The 16,727-nt window shown below is 42.0% G+C and overlaps 2 protein-coding genes across 7 annotated transcripts in view; one reads left to right on the top strand and one right to left on the bottom strand.

The window, feature by feature from the left end:
- Positions 1–2,541: 2,541 nt before the first annotated feature.
- Positions 2,542–5,703, top strand: LOC147312256 (lysine-specific demethylase 5B-B-like). The gene is made up of 7 exons (XM_086263899.1): positions 2,542–2,630; positions 2,740–2,808; positions 2,902–2,996; positions 3,490–3,616; positions 3,774–3,891; positions 5,354–5,430; positions 5,568–5,703. Exons 4-7 carry the CDS (start codon positions 3,605–3,607, stop codon positions 5,679–5,681), a joined length of 321 nt encoding a protein of 106 aa, XP_086120025.1. The 5' UTR covers positions 2,542–2,630; positions 2,740–2,808; positions 2,902–2,996; positions 3,490–3,604; the 3' UTR covers positions 5,682–5,703.
- A 2,885-nt stretch (positions 5,704–8,588) lies between these two features.
- The window catches only part of cep128 (centrosomal protein 128), a 68,321-nt gene continuing 60,182 nt past the window's right edge, over positions 8,589–16,727 (bottom strand). For 2 of the 6 annotated variants that reach the window (XM_086264892.1, XM_086264887.1), the window contains exons 22-25: positions 15,839–15,916; positions 14,163–14,276; positions 12,047–12,155; positions 8,590–11,355 (exon numbers count right to left, since the gene is read on the bottom strand). In XM_086264892.1, the coding sequence (XP_086121018.1) occupies positions 11,282–11,355; positions 12,047–12,155; positions 14,163–14,276; positions 15,839–15,916 (375 nt within the window). In that variant the 3' untranslated portion in view covers positions 8,590–11,281. Of the gene's footprint in view, positions 11,356–12,046; positions 12,156–14,162; positions 14,277–15,838; positions 15,917–16,727 lie in introns of all 6 variants that reach the window. The other 4 variants (XM_086264888.1, XM_086264890.1, XM_086264891.1 and 1 more) reach the window with 3 other exon arrangements.

Below are 16,727 nucleotides of genomic sequence, written 5' to 3'. Positions count from 1 at the left end.
ATCAATCCAGTGATGAATGAGCGGCTGGATAAGCAAAACTCTTGAGATTGCTCATCATCTTCAAATTTAAGGCCGAGCACAGGTTCCAGCCCTTACGGAGAACAAATAATACAGCTGATTCTCGTTGTGCTCTCATCTGACAGGTGAAATTGGACTTACACAAACTATTCAGGGTTTTCAATCCGACCGTCTCCGGGTATTTGTTAGACTTTCAGGACTACTTGAGAGATCAGCGTGCGCGTTTAGCGCTAAATCCTATAATTGAACCGACTGCAGCATATCAATACAGAGCAGTAAAAAAAAGAAATGTTTGAGACTCACGTGCACATATGCATTCGATCTGCAGCCGAGTACGTGCTCACAGAGTCAGTCAATAGTTTCTCTGGACCTTGACTTTTCAAATGTGTTCAGAACTTAAGAGGGGAAGCAGGGATTGAGCGGAGGCTTAGTAAAGCTCCACAGTCTGTTTTTGCTGCAGGCTCGGCCGAGCCCCGCTTCTCCTCCACATGCTGCTTCATAAAACATTTTGGCAGACTGGACACATAATTGCCCGCACTGTTTGAAACACTTTGTTTCCTCCACTTCTGTGTTATTAAGTCTAACGAAATCTCTCCTTTCCCCTCCACTTTCACTGTGACGTTTGGGTACGGTGGTATTAGAAGTGCAGTGTGTACAAAACGACAAAACACACTTTTTTATGTAGAGGGGAAAAAAAGAAGCACTTAGCTGTCAATTATTTTTCTTCTCTTAAATATTACAGGCTGCTGCACAAAAGACACCAGCAGGAGCTTTTAAAACAGGGTTTGAGTTAGACAGCTGCTGAACACAGAGCTGCTGTATATGTCTGTTTGCACATTTTTAAAGTACCACCAGAAATTCTGAACTCACTACCAAGCGGTGTCATACATAGTAGAGAGATGCTCATTTTACATTGTGGACCACATACAGCCGACTTTGATGTGAAGTGGCCTGAACCCGATCTGGTAGACTGTCCTTAATTATAGGTTTAGAATATAAAGTTTTCATTAATTCTTTTACCTTTTTGCAGTATGGATGGCAATGGGGTGATAAGATGTAAAACTTACGAAAATACAGTTCAAAGTTCTAAATCTGTGCACTACTTCACATTGGATTGGAGTCTTTGCCGAGCCTGGCAGCACCAGACAAGCCCTAAAACCAACATGCAAAGACAGGCAGGGCAAATTTCATCCTTCATTCTGTAATATAACACTAGATAACAATGAAATGTTTCAAATCGACTTTGTAAAGAAACGTAAAAGCTTAGTGAGACCCCTTTAACCACATTCAAACTTAGCTGGTTAAAACAGTCGGCTCTATTCATCTTCCACACTCTTTAATCCTCACCTCCTTCATTTGTCTATTATTTGATGTTGGCACACACACATTTGATAATTTGTCTAATCCTCATTTCTCCCATGCAAACATTTCCAATTTTGCTAATGATGAAATGATAATGAGATGGGCGTACCCATGCATAAAGAGAGCAGCGGTGCAGTCATCAGCTGCTGCTAACTAACATGAATTCCCTGACTTGCGTAGCTTGACAGGCCAGAGTGAAACACTGAAATCTGCACAAGCTGGTGGGGAAGCAGGCTTCAAAACAACACCTGCTGTCTGCACTTCATTAGGAGGTGAAAGAGGCATCGGCCCCGTGACACTGCTGTACAATCAGAGTGGGCTGAGGGTTTCATCAATCAGCAGAGCTTTATTTGCGTAGCATCAGTCATGCTCAAGTTAATGCGGCTCAAAGCGCGCGGCTGCTGCTATTACGACCAAAAAGATGAAACGGGGAAAAAGAAAAACAATCAAATAGGATAAATGAGTGAATGAAATAATACAACGACTATAAACTGAATGCAATCAGAGGTCGAGTCATAGAGGCTGGTTTTCAGTCACGTTCAGCATCCCAATGCGCTCAGGTAAAGTTTGGGGTCATATCAGATAATAATACGGTGGCCCTGAGAACTGCGGTCAAGTGAGCCCTCACTTACGAAGTCACAGTCCAGCTAGCCGCACCGAAAATGTGGTTGCACTACTCTTACGCATATTACGGTATCGGTGCCGACTGGCTTAGAAACGCAGTCTTTTCTGTCCTGACACTATTTTACTTCACAATCCACTCCCAGTTTTAGTTTATCTCCACTCCTCCCCCTGTGATCCACAGCCCAAATTACTGTATGATTCAGAGAAAATTAACAATGAAATTTACCCAATTTACTCTACTGTACTTTTAATGTCCTCATCTTTGAGCTCAGATTACAGGAAAACTAGAAGAGGTATTGCATAAGGTTAACGTTAAAGCTGGGGCAGAACATTAGTTGTTCCCTACACATTCAGTAAGTACTACTTTAGATCGACATTCCAGGCATATCCTCATGACTGAATACTGAGTATACGTAAGTAAAAAAATCTTTATTAACCTTTGTATTCCAAAACTTTATCATGTTTACAAAGTAATAAAAGGTTATTTATTAAACTCCTCAGGTCATTGAAAGTCTCCTGGGCCATTCGGCTAAATCTGGGGAATAATATCTACATTATGAACCACTACACGAGCGGTGTGATCCTCTATGGAGAGAGAACTAATCAGGAGACAAAGCTTGTCCAAGGTAAAAAAAAAATTAAATATATTCTAGAATTAATTTTTTAAAATTTAATTAATGTCTCGAAATGGAAAAAGTATCGTTGCAAATTTGTAATTAATTCCTAATATGTCAGGTGAACTTCGACAACTACAGAGCCATTTTATCCTTTGTGAACATTGGAAATGTACATTGGAAGTTTCTGGTTAGTATGAGCAGCATTTCTGTGAAAACAGTTTGTTTCAATAACACATTATTCATAATTTATGTACTTTTTAAATTTATATATCTATCGCAGTACATAAATGCAGATGACAGCTGTCTGTATTTGGTCGATCCGTCAAGAAACTCTTTGGAGCAGGAAGAGTCTGACCGTGCAGCCAAAAGATTCCGGTAATTATGCGTTATTACATGTATATAATAACATGAAATATTAGAGAAGTGACAGGAGGACTTAGGAGGTCTTTTTCTAAAGGTGAACGTATGGTTGTAGATTAAAGTTTAATAAAATCTGTGGTTATCAGTTCTTTAAAGAATTTAAAAAAATAATTCAAAATTACTCACATATGTAATTTTAAATAATAAAAAAAACACTGACCGTGTTTAACCCTTGGAGGCTCTTAAGGACATTTATTGTCCTTAGGCACAAAGGTGGATGTCTTTTTAAGGTACCTCCAAGGGTTAAGCAGTGATACATTTGAGACAGTTAACATTTGTAGATTTAAAAGAACATGTTAATAATTTTGATACTTCATCTAACATAATGTAGAGCACAGGGCTTTCTGACACACCATTAAAAACAGTGATATGTACTATATGTGTCTTTTTCTGTGTGACTTTTATCTTTCATTTGTATATAAATGTGATATATGTTATGTTCACAAAGTGAATACTTCAAAATGAGGAGGACATGCTACAACAAAACAGACTGGGTGAATGTGAGACTTCGAGGAGGAGTACTGACACATCCATTTCAACGGGATGGTTCTAGCTGAGGAGTAATGGTCATCATGGTATGGCACCACATTGATGCAATAATATTGTTCTGTAAAATTAGATAAGAAGATGGGGTGGGGGAAGTTAAAATAATCTTAAAAGGTTAAATTGTGTAAACAGGAAGTGTAACATTTGCAGATGTTTTCAATTAAAAAAATTTTGTTTTGATTTCAGATGGTCAAAGCAGTAATGGAAGCATTCCCAAATAAACCAGAAATGACATTTTTGACGACAAAAAACGAGATGGCCCAGGCACGAAGGACATTTGCACAGACAATACTTGAGGCCTCTGGTGTGTAATATCTTCTTCAAATGGACATATTTATTTGTGTCAAACTGATGAACACTAACATATATATATATATATATATATATATATATAAAAACACCCAGCACGCCCCTGCGGGCGGTTTATCCTTCAAGCTCGGGTCCTCTACCAGAGGCCTGGGAGCTTGAGGGTCCTGCGCAGTATCTTAGCTGTTCCCAGGACTGCGCTCTTCTGGACAGAGATCTCCGATGTTGTTCCCGGGATCTGCTGGAGCCACTCGCCTAGCTTGGGAGTCACCGCACCTAGTGCTCCGATTACCACGGGGACCACCGTTACCTTCACCCTCCACATCCTCTCGAGCTCTTCTCTGAGCCCTTGGTATTTCTCCAGCTTCTCGTGTTCCTTCTTCCTGATATTGCTGTCATTCGGAACCGCTACATCGATCACTACGGCCGTCTTCTTCTGTTTGTCTACCACCACTATGTCCGGTTGGTTAGCCACCACCATTTTGTCCGTCTGTATCTGGAAGTCCCACAGGATCTTAGCTCGGTCATTCTCCACCACCCTTGGGGGCATCTCCCATTTTGACCTCGGGACTTCCAGGTTATACTCGGCACAGATGTTCCTGTACACTATGCCGGCCACTTGGTTATGGCGTTCCATGTATGCCTTGCCTGCTAGCATCTTGCACCCTGCTGTTATGTGCTGGATTGTCTCTGGGGCATCTTTACACAGCCTGCACCTGGGGTCTTGCCTGGTGTGATAGACCCCAGCCTCTATGGATCTTGTACTCAGAGCTTGTTCTTGTGCTGCCATGATTAGTGCCTCTGTGCTGTCTTTCAGTCCAGCTTTGTCCAGCCACTGGTAGGATTTCTGGATATCAGCCACCTCCTCTATCTGCCGGTGGTACATACCGTGCAGGGGCCTGTCCTTCCATGATGGTTCCTCGTCTCCCTCCTCTTTCTTGGGTTTCTGCTGCCTGAGGTATTCACTGAGCACTCGGTCAGTTGGGGCCATCTTCCCAATGTATTCTTGGATGTTCCTTGTCTCATCCTGGACTGTGGTGCTGACACTCACCAGTCCCCGGCCCCCTTCCTTCCGCTTAGCGTACAGCCTCAGGGTGCTGGACTTGGGGTGAAACCCTCCATGCATGGTAAGGAGCTTTCTTGTCTTTATGTCAGTGGCTTCTATCTCCTCCTTTGGCCAGCCTATTACCCCAGCAGGGTACCTGATCACGGGCAGGGCGTACGTGTTGATGGCCCGGATCTTGTTCTTACCATTCAGCTGACTCCTCAGGACTTGCCTGACCCTCTGCAGGTACTTGGTGGTTGCAGCCTTTCTAGCGGCCTCTTCATGGTTCCCATTTGCCTGCGGGATCCCCAGGTACTTGTAACTGTCCTCTATGTCTGCAATGTATATATTATATATATATATATATATATATATATATATATATATATATATATATATATATATTATGTTTTAGTATTTGACAGTGACAACAACTGTGCCATGTGTGCAACGGCGAAACCACCTAATCCAGGACCCTCCATCACTGACTGGGTATAGTATTTTTAAAAATAGTTTTATGTTATCTGCAACAAAGTATTTGACTCTGTGTCTTTAAGGATTGTAATTTATTAAAACATAGAATTATTTACTTAATGTGTTTATGAAAGTTCATATGCTTTTGTTTACAGATCCAGTGTGATAACTGCAACCGCTGGTTCCATTCTGAATGCCTGGACATGACAAATGAACAGCTCAGCAGTGCTCAGAAGACAGAGTGGAAGTGTGTGCTTTGTGTAACCTAATTCCACATGCAGTGAAAGCTACTTGAATAATCTGCTTATAGTTGTTATTGGTGTTTTGAGGAACACATGTGTAAAACACAATGTGTATAACATTCTTGCTTTGTGCACGTACTTCAAGTATTTCCTTTTTGATTTTTTTGGGTTGATTTGTGTGATGACAGATAATGAATAACAATATATCTAAACTGTGTAGTAGTAATATGAGAAATCAGTAATCTGAGTAATGTAATTTTTCACCCTGACCGGTTGCAGCAGATGGCCCCGCCCCTCCCTGAGCCTGGTTCTGCCGGAGGTTTCTTCCTGTTAAAAGGGAGTTTTTCCTTCCCACTGTTGCTCATAGGGGGTCATATGATTGTTGGGTTTTTCTCTGTATGTATTATTGTAAGGTTTAACTTATTATGTAAAGTGCCTTAAGGTGACTATTGTTGTGATTAAGCACTGAATAAATAATGTCTAAAACTAAAGTTGCTACTTGAGGTGGTGTGTGAATGACATTTTGAAAAATTTTAATTGTGTGTGGAAAGAAATTTCTTGTAGTTAAGCAAATACTTCAATGAACTCATTTTGTTCGGTAATGGATTAGGATTTAATTTTACAGTAATTTTGGCTGTGGATGACAGGGTGAAGAGTGGGGGTCACCCAGAGTCATAATCCAGTGAGATATCTGCGTCACCTCTTCTAGTTTTCCTGTAATCTGAGCTCAAAGATGAGGACATTAAAAGTACAGTAGAGTAAATTGGGTAAATTTCATTATTAATTTTCTCTGAATCATACAGTAATTTGGGCTGTGGATCACAGGGGGAGGAGTGGAGATAAACTAAAACTGGGAGTGGATTGTGAAGTAAAATAGTGTCAGGACAGAAAAGACTGCGTTTCTAAGCCAGTCGGCACCGATACCGTAATATGCGTAAGAGTAGTGCAACCACATTTTCGGTGCGGCTAGCTGGACTGTGACTTCGTAAGTGAGGGCTCACTTGACCGCAGTTCTCAGGGCCACCGTATTATTATCTGATATGACCCCAAACTTTACCTGAGCGCATTGGGATGCTGAACGTGACTGAAAACCAGCCTCTATGACTCGACCTCTGATTGCATTCAGTTTATAGTCGTTGTATTATTTCATTCACTCATTTATCCTATTTGATTGGTTCCCCCCCCCCACCCCCCGTCTCATCTTTTTGGTCGTAATAGCAGCAGCCGCGCTGGAAGCGCGCAGTTACAGTCCAGCCGCGCCGTAATATGCGTAAGAGTAGTGCAACCACATTTTAGGTGCGGCTGGCGGTGCGGCTAGCTTGACTGTGACTTCGTAAGTGAGGGCTCACTTGACCGCAGTCCCTGAGAGGCCAAGCGGACTGCAACAAACACCAGCAGAAAAACGCGGCAAAAGCACTCAAAACACAACGGAAATAGGAAAAATCACAAGGGAAATAGGAAAAAACAAAAGGGATGTGTTTCTGGGGAGACAATAAGAATTTCGCTGGAAGACACTTAAAATAAGTGGAGGATCTATCGGTTTTGTGAGGAAAGATGAGAGGTGTGTTAGCCTAACTATTAGCCTAAAAATCCATCAGTATGATATGAATCATGATAAAACACGCCTACCAAGTTTTGGGTTCCTGCAACTGGTCCGTCGGGTTCAGTGTTGCCAACTTAGCGACTTTGTCGCTATATTTAGCGACTTTTTTTTTCTAAAAAGCAACTAGCGACAAATCTGGCGACTTTTTCTGGTGTTATTGGAGACTTATTTATGACGACTTTTTGACGTGAAAGAGCGTGTTGCTCTTACTCTCAACAAGCAGCGGTGCTGCCGTGGGCACCTCACCCGTGCTAAAGCGCTCACGGGCGGAGGACAGTCCTCCCCCCGCTGCAGGAGATGTTCACACCTATGCGTCCAAACTGCAAATGAGTCGCGTATGAGCGAAGCCGCCGCTCCGCACTGACTGTAACGCAGTCAGTTCTTCTTTTACTGTTATGCTGTTTTGTGGATCACAAGGTTTAAAACTACTTATAAACACACACACACACAAAGTAACTCCACCAGAGCGCCTATTTCGGGTCACTTTTGCCGGTCGAAGCCCGGATAAAGGAGCAGGGTTGGAATTGTGACATTAAAAAACAATAATTGCTAAAATAAATTTAATTTGTAGTTCTAAATAAATTCTAAATGCATTTAGGATGTTTTTTGCTCTCTTTGTCTTTTCCACGATGTTATTTCTCTCTCCAACAGCGTAGGTTACAATTATATTAGCATGACCAATTATGCAAATTAGGTTATGACGTCATTTAGCGACTTTTAGGACAGCCAATAGCGATCTTCCTTACTGAGGAGTTCGCAACACTGGTCGGGTTATTGTCTCCCCAGAAACACTTCCCCTGTGTTTTTTCTGTTGTGTTTTGTGTGTTTTTGCCGCGTTTTTATTATTGCTGGTGTTTTATTAGGTTGCAGTCCGTTTGGCCTCTCAGGGCCACCGTATAATAAGCTCAGGAGTTTCAGTGTTTTGGGAAAGTGGAGTTACCAAACAAAAATAAATGAATGAATAAATAAAATTTAGCATTTGATACCAGTGAACAAGAAATCAACTTGATGCCATTTTTCCAGCCATAAACTGTATATAAAAGATGGAAACAGCTTCCAGGACTGAAAGTTAAGCCTGTATTCTTGACTCCTGCAAAAAGAAGGAGTGAATGGGGAAACAGTCCTGCAGGTCTCATGTCTGCACTTCACTGATGAGTTCATTGTTCTCAGCTTGACACTTCACAAACCAACGCTGACGTTGCAGTGGCTACACCACTCTGTTATACTGTGGTTGTAGCTAAAGGTTGCTTTTATTTCATTTTGACTTTTTGTTTTTAATTCGGTTTAATTTCAGTTAGTACAAGTATTACAATATAAACACAGTAAACTATAATAACCTTGTTTAGAACTCCTTTTTTCTTCTCAACCTGTGTCTTACTTTAAAGTTTCAGTATTTTGTCACAGGTCAGAGGCCGGGCACAGCCTGTTGCAGGGCTAACACAGAGAGGTGAACAACCATTTGTACTCTCATTCACACCAAGGGCCAGTTTGGAATCAACAGCTAACCTGACCCTACTAACTGCACACCTTTGGACTGGAAGAAGCCAGAGTTCCCAGACAGAGCTCAGACAGCCACACAGGGAACAAGCAAACTCCACAGAGAAAAGCCGTGGCGAGCTGGTAGATTCAAACTCATGACCTTCTTCCTGTGAGGCGTAACCACCACATCACCATGCTGCCTTATCCTAAATATACAGGCAGGGTAAAGGCTGTTTGTAAGTGGGTACATCAATAGACTACAGTGCTTTCCTTCTTAAGTTTGACGTCTTCTGTTAAGTCCTTCTTATCCACAGTCTTATTCATACTACACTGTATGATAAGATAAGATAAGATAAGATAAGATAGAACTTTATTAATCCCTCGGGTGGGTTCCTCTGGGAAATTCGACTTCCAAAAAGCACAGCAACGACCGAAGTTACAGTTACAGAATTGTTATATATATATATATATATACACACACACACACACACACACACACACACATATATAAATACAGAGACAAATATAAATAAAATATACAAAGGGGATAAATAGAATAAATAGGAATAAAAAATAAAAATACAAGTGAATTGCACATTTCAAGTATTGAGTCTATTGCACTGTTGACTATTTACAAAAAGTATTGCACAAGGTATTGTACAGTGAGGTGAAGAGGCACTACAGCTTAGTTGTTCCCCCCTCCTTTGTCCTCCTGTTTCCCCTCCCTCTCCCCTCCAGAGAGGAGTTAAACAGTCTGATGGCGTGTGGGACAAAGGAGTTTTTAAGTCTGTTAGTTCTTGTCTTGGGGAGAAGCAACCTGTCACTGAACAGACTCTTCTGGTTGTTAATGGCCGTGTGCAGAGGATGCCCAGCATTGTTCATAATGTCCATCAGTTTCTTTAATGTCCTTTTCTCTGCCACTGTCACCAGAGTGTCCAGCTTCATGCCGACCACAGAGCTAGCCCTCCTGATCAGTTTCTCCAGCCTGGATGAGTCCTTCTTTGCTGTGCTGCTCCCCCAGCACACCACAGCATAGAAAAGTACTCCAGCAACCACCGACTGGTAAAACATCCTCAGGAGCTTCCTGCAGATGTTAAAAGACCTCAGCCTCCTGAGGAAGTACAGTCGGCTTTGGGCTTTTTTATACAGGTGCTCTGTGTTGCATGACCAGTCCAGTTTATTGTCCACCCACAGCCCGAGGTACTTGTACTTGTTGACCACCTCCACCTCCTCCCCCTCTATCTGAACCGGCAGTGGACCTTCTCTGGACCTCCCGAAGTCCACAACCAGTTCCTTAGTCTTTGAGGTGTTGAGTTGCAGGTGATTAATGTTAAATGTTTACTCTGATCATTTCAAACTTTTTTTGCATTTCTCATAAAGTTACAGCCATCACTGCAACAGAAAACAAACACACGTTAATAGCATGTTTTATTAAGGCTGAGAGGAATAAATGACATAATACAGGCAGATAATGGCAGAAGTGTGACAGGCCGATAAAACATGTCTTTTGTATTTGCAATTTTTTATTAAATCAGTAGTGATGAAAAAAAAAGTAACAGTATTTAATGTATTTACTTATATACGGAGGAATCTTTGACCTTTGCATCAGTTTGAGCTTCCCTGCTCTGCCAGAATCCAGTGACATCTGGTTTTATGCTGTACACAACCAACCCGTGCAAACACAGAATGTCCAAACAAAGATTATGTAAACATTTTTTAATATTCACGCACCGGGGACTGTATTTCTGCCTTAACAGCCGAGCAGTAAATTAAAAGGACGTTCCTCTCGTGTGTGGCTTTAGGTTGTCCCTCTGAAGGATTTCAGCTGAAAGCAAAAGATACCGCTGGGAGTAGCTGGAGTCTCTCAGCTGCTGCAAAGCAAACACTTCAGTCTGAAATGAAGGGGACATCAAGTGTGCATAGAAAACTAGACATTTAGCTCCATGCAGATTTATTCACAGTGCATACACTTCCTTCATATTTCATGACAAAATAACCATCTAACTGTGCTCATTTCCTTCTTTCTTACAAATATAAATACTGCAGTATACAAAACAGAGTTTCTCATTCATCAAGAGTTGGATGGAAACGCACACACAAAAACATTTGTCACATTGCGCTAGTTTTAAAAAACTGCATATTGTTCAGAAGGCACCACGAGTTCATTTATGGAGTTTGTCTTTTAGCAGAAACACATGATGATAAGAGCAGAACAGACATTTAACCACATCTAGAACAAGACAAGAACGTGGAACAGTGAAACCGTTTTGCTTTGAAATACATTCATCATTATAAATAACAGTTAAACTCTTTACAGCGTGCAGATATTTAGCTCATGTTTTAAAGTGTTTCTTAAAGTTCTGCTTTAATAAAACGTCAGTCTCGGTCCCGAGCACATTCGCCGACTGCCTGGCTGAGGTAGTCGTGGAGGATTAGCGTCGAGTGCAAGGCCTCTCACTACGTTTCGCTCCGGATGAGCACCAGCAGGTAGAGTCGGTGTGTGTGTGTGTTTGTAGAGATGGATAAAGGTTTGCTAAAGGTTGAACTAATCTGCGAGAGGTTTGGCCCCATCGACTCTGGAGTCGTCCAGGTCTGAAGTGGTCAAGTGTTTGAGAGGCGCTGTGGCAGAGGAGAGAAGAAAGGATACACAGTTACAGTCCTGCTTCATTTACTAACCAATCACAGCGCGACATTTGTGAACAAGACATTTCTCACTAACAAGGCGCATAAAATATGATTTGCACTACCTGCTACAGCCGAGGAAGTTGCAACTATGTGTGGGAATTACTCTGTATATTAACACCAGTGTTAAACAGCCACGAACATGTTTTGGCCTCCATAAATCTCGGAGGTAAAATGGACACAAAGCCACAGAAAGTACGCTCCTCTCGCGCTGAGCCAAATATTTGTAAGCGGCTTAGGAAAGTGCTACAAGTGATTTTGGCTGGGAGCCACTGGCAGTGATACAGGCAGACTCATTTCCAGAGCACTGATGGAAAGTTTCAGCGCCGGCTGCCATGTTTACACACTAAATGAAAGCGAGACTGTGCCCTGAATGTAACATGGTGAAATTTGGGTTATTGGTGAGCGTTATACTGAAATGAATGCAGATCAGAAACACCGAAACATCCTTTTCACTACAGTCTGGATGCAGTTATTTAGAAAAATAAGAATACTTTGACAATAATTTTACTCCAAAATACCGCCGTACTGTATATTTTCAAATGATCAGCAATACAGAGATGCAGGAAATACACGACTCCCATCAAAGCATAGAACAGAAAGGCTGTCAGAGCTGCTCCGTACTCACACAGTGTGTCAGATCTCAGCGAGCTGCTAAGGAACGTGCTGGAGCCTTTGATAGTGGAAGAAAGAGCAGCCAGTTTGAGGCTCCTGGAAGTGGCATCCAACTTCTCGTGCTGGAAGAGGAGGACATGGTAACGAGAATGTAGGCTACACACCAGATTTACAAAAAACAACCAAACACACACAACAGCTCTTTGGGTGGAAGGAGAAAGAAACCTTCAAGAGATTTATAGTCGTAGTGAGCCTGAGGATGGCATCGGTGCATACACTCTGCTGTCAGGTTATGATACAGCTGGATCAAGATAATCTAATGCAGCCGTCCTGCTATAAATCCAGCCTCCGTGAAGGAGATAAACTCCAGTTTTTATTGAAACTGTCTTAGAAAGATGTCGAATCAGCTGTATGGTTGTTTTGGAGGCTATGGTCTGTGCTGCCGATGCATTTCTATTACTTTATTCAGCCCTTTACATCACTGAGCCTCAGACGGCAGTTTGCTGATCTGCAGTGTTCGTGATGTGAAGATGCAAAAAGCCGGTGAACTGAACGAACGGACAATCCATCAAGAAGCTGGTGAGACATTATGAGTGTGCTTAATTTAACAATAATGTAAAATTTCCTTTACGCCATGCAATGATCAACATGGACAGTGAAGTGTGCTGTGCAGGATTCTTAGATTATGCACGCCAGGCCATTTTATTATAGCTAAAATAAACCATCTGAATGAGTCTGGGCTCACGGAAGGGAACAAGGCAGACAAATGCACCACGCTAAAGGAAAGGGGCTGCTGTCTGGGTCCCCAAAATACCTGTATGCATATCAAAAATGCTCGACAAAATGATTTACATAAGCAATCTCAGTCTTTCCAGTAAGTATACGCCAAAAAGTCATAACATTAAAACCTGGCCACCTACTTGATCACTCCTGCAGACAACAGAGACCACCCCACCTGCACCGCCTCAAGGCACTGACGCACAGAGGGCTTCCCTCCATCATTTTGCAAAAAGAAAAACTGCTCAGAAACAGCTCGAGTCTTGGGCATACCAGCATCTACTGGAACAAACCTGATCCACAAAACATCCCAGCCCGAAAGATCCACTGCCAACGTCCCAGTGCCAGACACCACAAATGTCAGAGGCTGTTTAGGAGGCAGGAGGAAAGCAGGTGTTTTTAATATTGTGGCTGAATGCTGTGTACCTGTGCTGCCACACTTGCAAGTTTACAGGTCTCCAAAAACGCTGGTGTGCAGTTTGAAAAAATCCCTTAATATTCTGTGGTTCTTTTGCAAGGTCCACAAAGGTGCAGCGGCTGCTTAAAGTATGACACGGAGCGCTTGTTGTCTTTTATCCTCAGGATATGGATCACTAACTTTCCAGATGTCCTACGAGGCCAGAGCAGCGGCGGACCAAAGAGATAATCTGAGCAGAAAAGTCCGAGAGCCTCAGCTAAACGTGATGTGGAAGCTGTTTGTAAGCACTGCTGCCTCTGTTTAAGATGGAAGTCTTATAAAGACATTCATCCATCCTTTTTCCTTAAACAAACCCCGAGTGGGCAGCAGCTATTAAGCTAATGCAATCGCCACTTATCACTCAACGCAGGAGTCATTTGGCAAACCAATGGGGTAATCTGGCAGATTAAAGCCATTTAAAAAGTGACTGTATGGCTGTTTAGGGGAGGCTGTAAACTGCTGATGGCAATCAGCTGTCAACGACGATGTCTTGATGACTCCCTCGGCTGCTTTATAACAGAGAGGATGACAGTAGCAATTAACAGTGAGTGGCAAATTCAAGTTGGGGTTTTGTTTTTGTCTTTTGGGGGGGGGGGGTACATTAGTGGCACCCCCAGAGCCTGTCCCGCTCTGTCCATCCATGCTATGTTACCACTGTGCGAATTTATTCATTTATTCAAACGAGCTGCAAATGAGGTGCAGTGCACACACCGGCATCTGTGTGGGTGAGCCAGACTCATAACCGACTCTCAAAGTCAGGCTATCCTTATCGAAACAGCTGCTGTTTGAACAAAGCGCCGCAATTAGTGACTGAAATAGAAAAAGTGTAGGTTGTTGTTCTAAAGTATCGTCTCTTGCTAGGCATCAAGGTACTGCAACCGTGTGTCTAACATACTCTGTACTCTTGGATCCTGCGTTTGGACTCATCCAGCTGGTGCTGCAGGTCCCAGACGATCTCTTTGTATTTGGCGTGGCGCTCCTCTACCATCTCCCTCTGCTGCTGTGAGTCCTGAACACACAAGACAGAAGCTGTGTCATCAGATTGTGCGACTATTTCTAAACAGGCAGAAAAGAAAAGAATCTAAACAATCTTAAACAGTTTTTCTTTTTGGGTTAATTAGTCAGAGAACAACTGAATAAATAGTAGTGGTGTCAAAGTGCACAAGCTAATCTTTTGAATTCACGAGTGCTTCCTATAACAGTAAATTGGAGCCTGGCAGTCCATTACACTCACACACAAGTGTTGCAGGACTCAGCAAACTACACAATACCTGGATGTGACAGCACTACACATAGGTGGGCGTGATTGTGAAATAAGACAAATATTTTGTTATTTGAGGTTTAGTTAGAGCTCTGGACTTATCAAATAGATTTACACTGACTACTGATCAGCAATGAGAATAACAGAAAGAATTTAACATGTAGATTACCTCCCTATCAATAATAAAAGCCCAAATAAGCAAAATCAATAAACTAACCATTAATTATTTAGCTAAAATCTAGTATAACGCACATTGGCATTGGTGTGCATGGAGTCAACATGACATAACAGGCTGTGTGTCTGCCAGGTTAGACTGAGTCACTCACACAGATGCAGTTAAGCTGTTGTTATGCTGCTGAATGAAGCAACCTGCTGAGGCTCAATTTACTTACTGAAGTCTTTTTCTGCTCTCTGCTCTCAGCACAGTCTGACCTGAAACCAACGGCTCCGTTGGGCTGACTCACAGTTTGGTGCTCGTTTTAGCTTCACATGGATGTGATCCTGCTCTTTGTACTGGTTTTAATTTATTTTTACACTATTAAAGTGTTTCTTAAAAATTTAGTTAGCTTCATTTGTTTGAGACATTGTTCTGGACATCACATCACCACTGCCCCAATTGGTTCCTTTGGCAGTCCTGGTCTTTGCTTGTTTTGTGCATTAGCAAACAGATTAGCAACAGCTAAGCTTATCTTCGACAGCTGAGCAAAGGAATAAAATACTTTGAGGCCTCTGACAATAAACTTAGCAGTGATGATTCTGCTGAGTCATGCTGCTTCATGATGCGGAGCTTTAACCATGGAAGATGCAATTAGTCACATCTGCCCGGTGCTGAGCCTCCTCCAGCTGTTTCAATGCTTCACTGTATGTGTCAGGAACTTGAGACTGACAAAGGACTAAGAGGACCTTCGCTGATAAACATCTGTCATTATATTGAAAATGATGATCAGGCCATTTAGGTTAGTGCTAGAGTTTGACAATAGGGAGATGCAGACAGAACTTTTTCATGTGATTTTGTGGCATTTTGACTGTCTTGCTGCAGCAGCTTAGTGAGGGAATCCTCCTTATGTTACGATGATTGAAAGTTTAACTGGCTCTTGTGTTTTGTCCATTACGTTTGCCTGCTAATCAGTTGTGCAGTGGTAAAGTTAGTAAATCATTAATTCCATAGTTTTGCAATTAATAATCCATAATTATAGGATTTAATCCTCTTATATGTGACTCAGAGCTAATTGTGCAGTTACTCGGTTAATTTTTGCGCGTTCATTAACAGTCAAATAAAATAAGTAATCTAGATTATATGTGATCCCCACCTCCAAATCTCTGAAGTTCTCCATAAGAAGCTGTTTTTCTGGAATAGACTCCAAGTGATCCAGGGCTACTCTTGTATTCTTAAAATAAAGAAAACACACACACACACACACACACACACACACACACACACACACACACACACACACACACACACACACACACACACACACACACACACACACACGAATATTTAACAAATGTAAATGGAAGATACTGAAAACTGTCAGAACTGAAAACAGCATCTGTGTTTTTAACATCATAATTACAAGTTATCCAAGTGATCCCGACGCAGATGTCAGTAAATCCAATAACACAACGAGGAACCCCAAAAATCATAAACACGTAGACACACATGCTACAAAACCAAAACAACACGTGGAGATTTAATGATTAATAATATTGGGGCCACTTCCCAATTCCATTAATTGCCTCTCCTTTTCCCTCGCCACGTTTTCCTCGTTCGTCAGCACTTCCCACTTACAGCCAACAAAAAAGATCAAAGAACAACAGCGAGGAAGGAAAAGTCGATGAAATAAGAGTGAAATGAGACGTCGCTCCGAGTCGAGGTTCATCTTAAACGATAATCACCGATGAAGGTTGCGCAGCTGGATGTTCGTGGGTTTAACTGCTCTGCAGAGTCGACTGACGCCTTTGTATTTGCACACATAATGGATGTACTGGCTAAACAACAAGGGTCCGTGGCTGATACTGTTAGCAGCACATTTATGTATTATTTATACCCTCCCACATGACAGTACTGAATGTGGAGTAGCAGACACTGCATACAAAATTAACCTGAATTCTGACTGTGCACACATCAGTCCAAAGTTGTTTTGTAAATGCATTTATGATCCAGATACCAGATCCATAATGGACTTCAAAATAAAA

This window comes from Aulonocara sp. 'chitande type north' Nkhata Bay, linkage group LG15 (assembly GCF_057382095.1).
Source record: "Aulonocara sp. 'chitande type north' Nkhata Bay isolate Kocher_YH1m ecotype deep benthic linkage group LG15, A_spYH_male_GT1.1, whole genome shotgun sequence".
NCBI lineage: Eukaryota > Metazoa > Chordata > Actinopteri > Cichliformes > Cichlidae > Aulonocara > Aulonocara sp. 'chitande type north' Nkhata Bay.
Note: the sequence above shows the minus strand (reverse complement) of the source record. Positions and strands in the feature narration are given on the sequence as shown.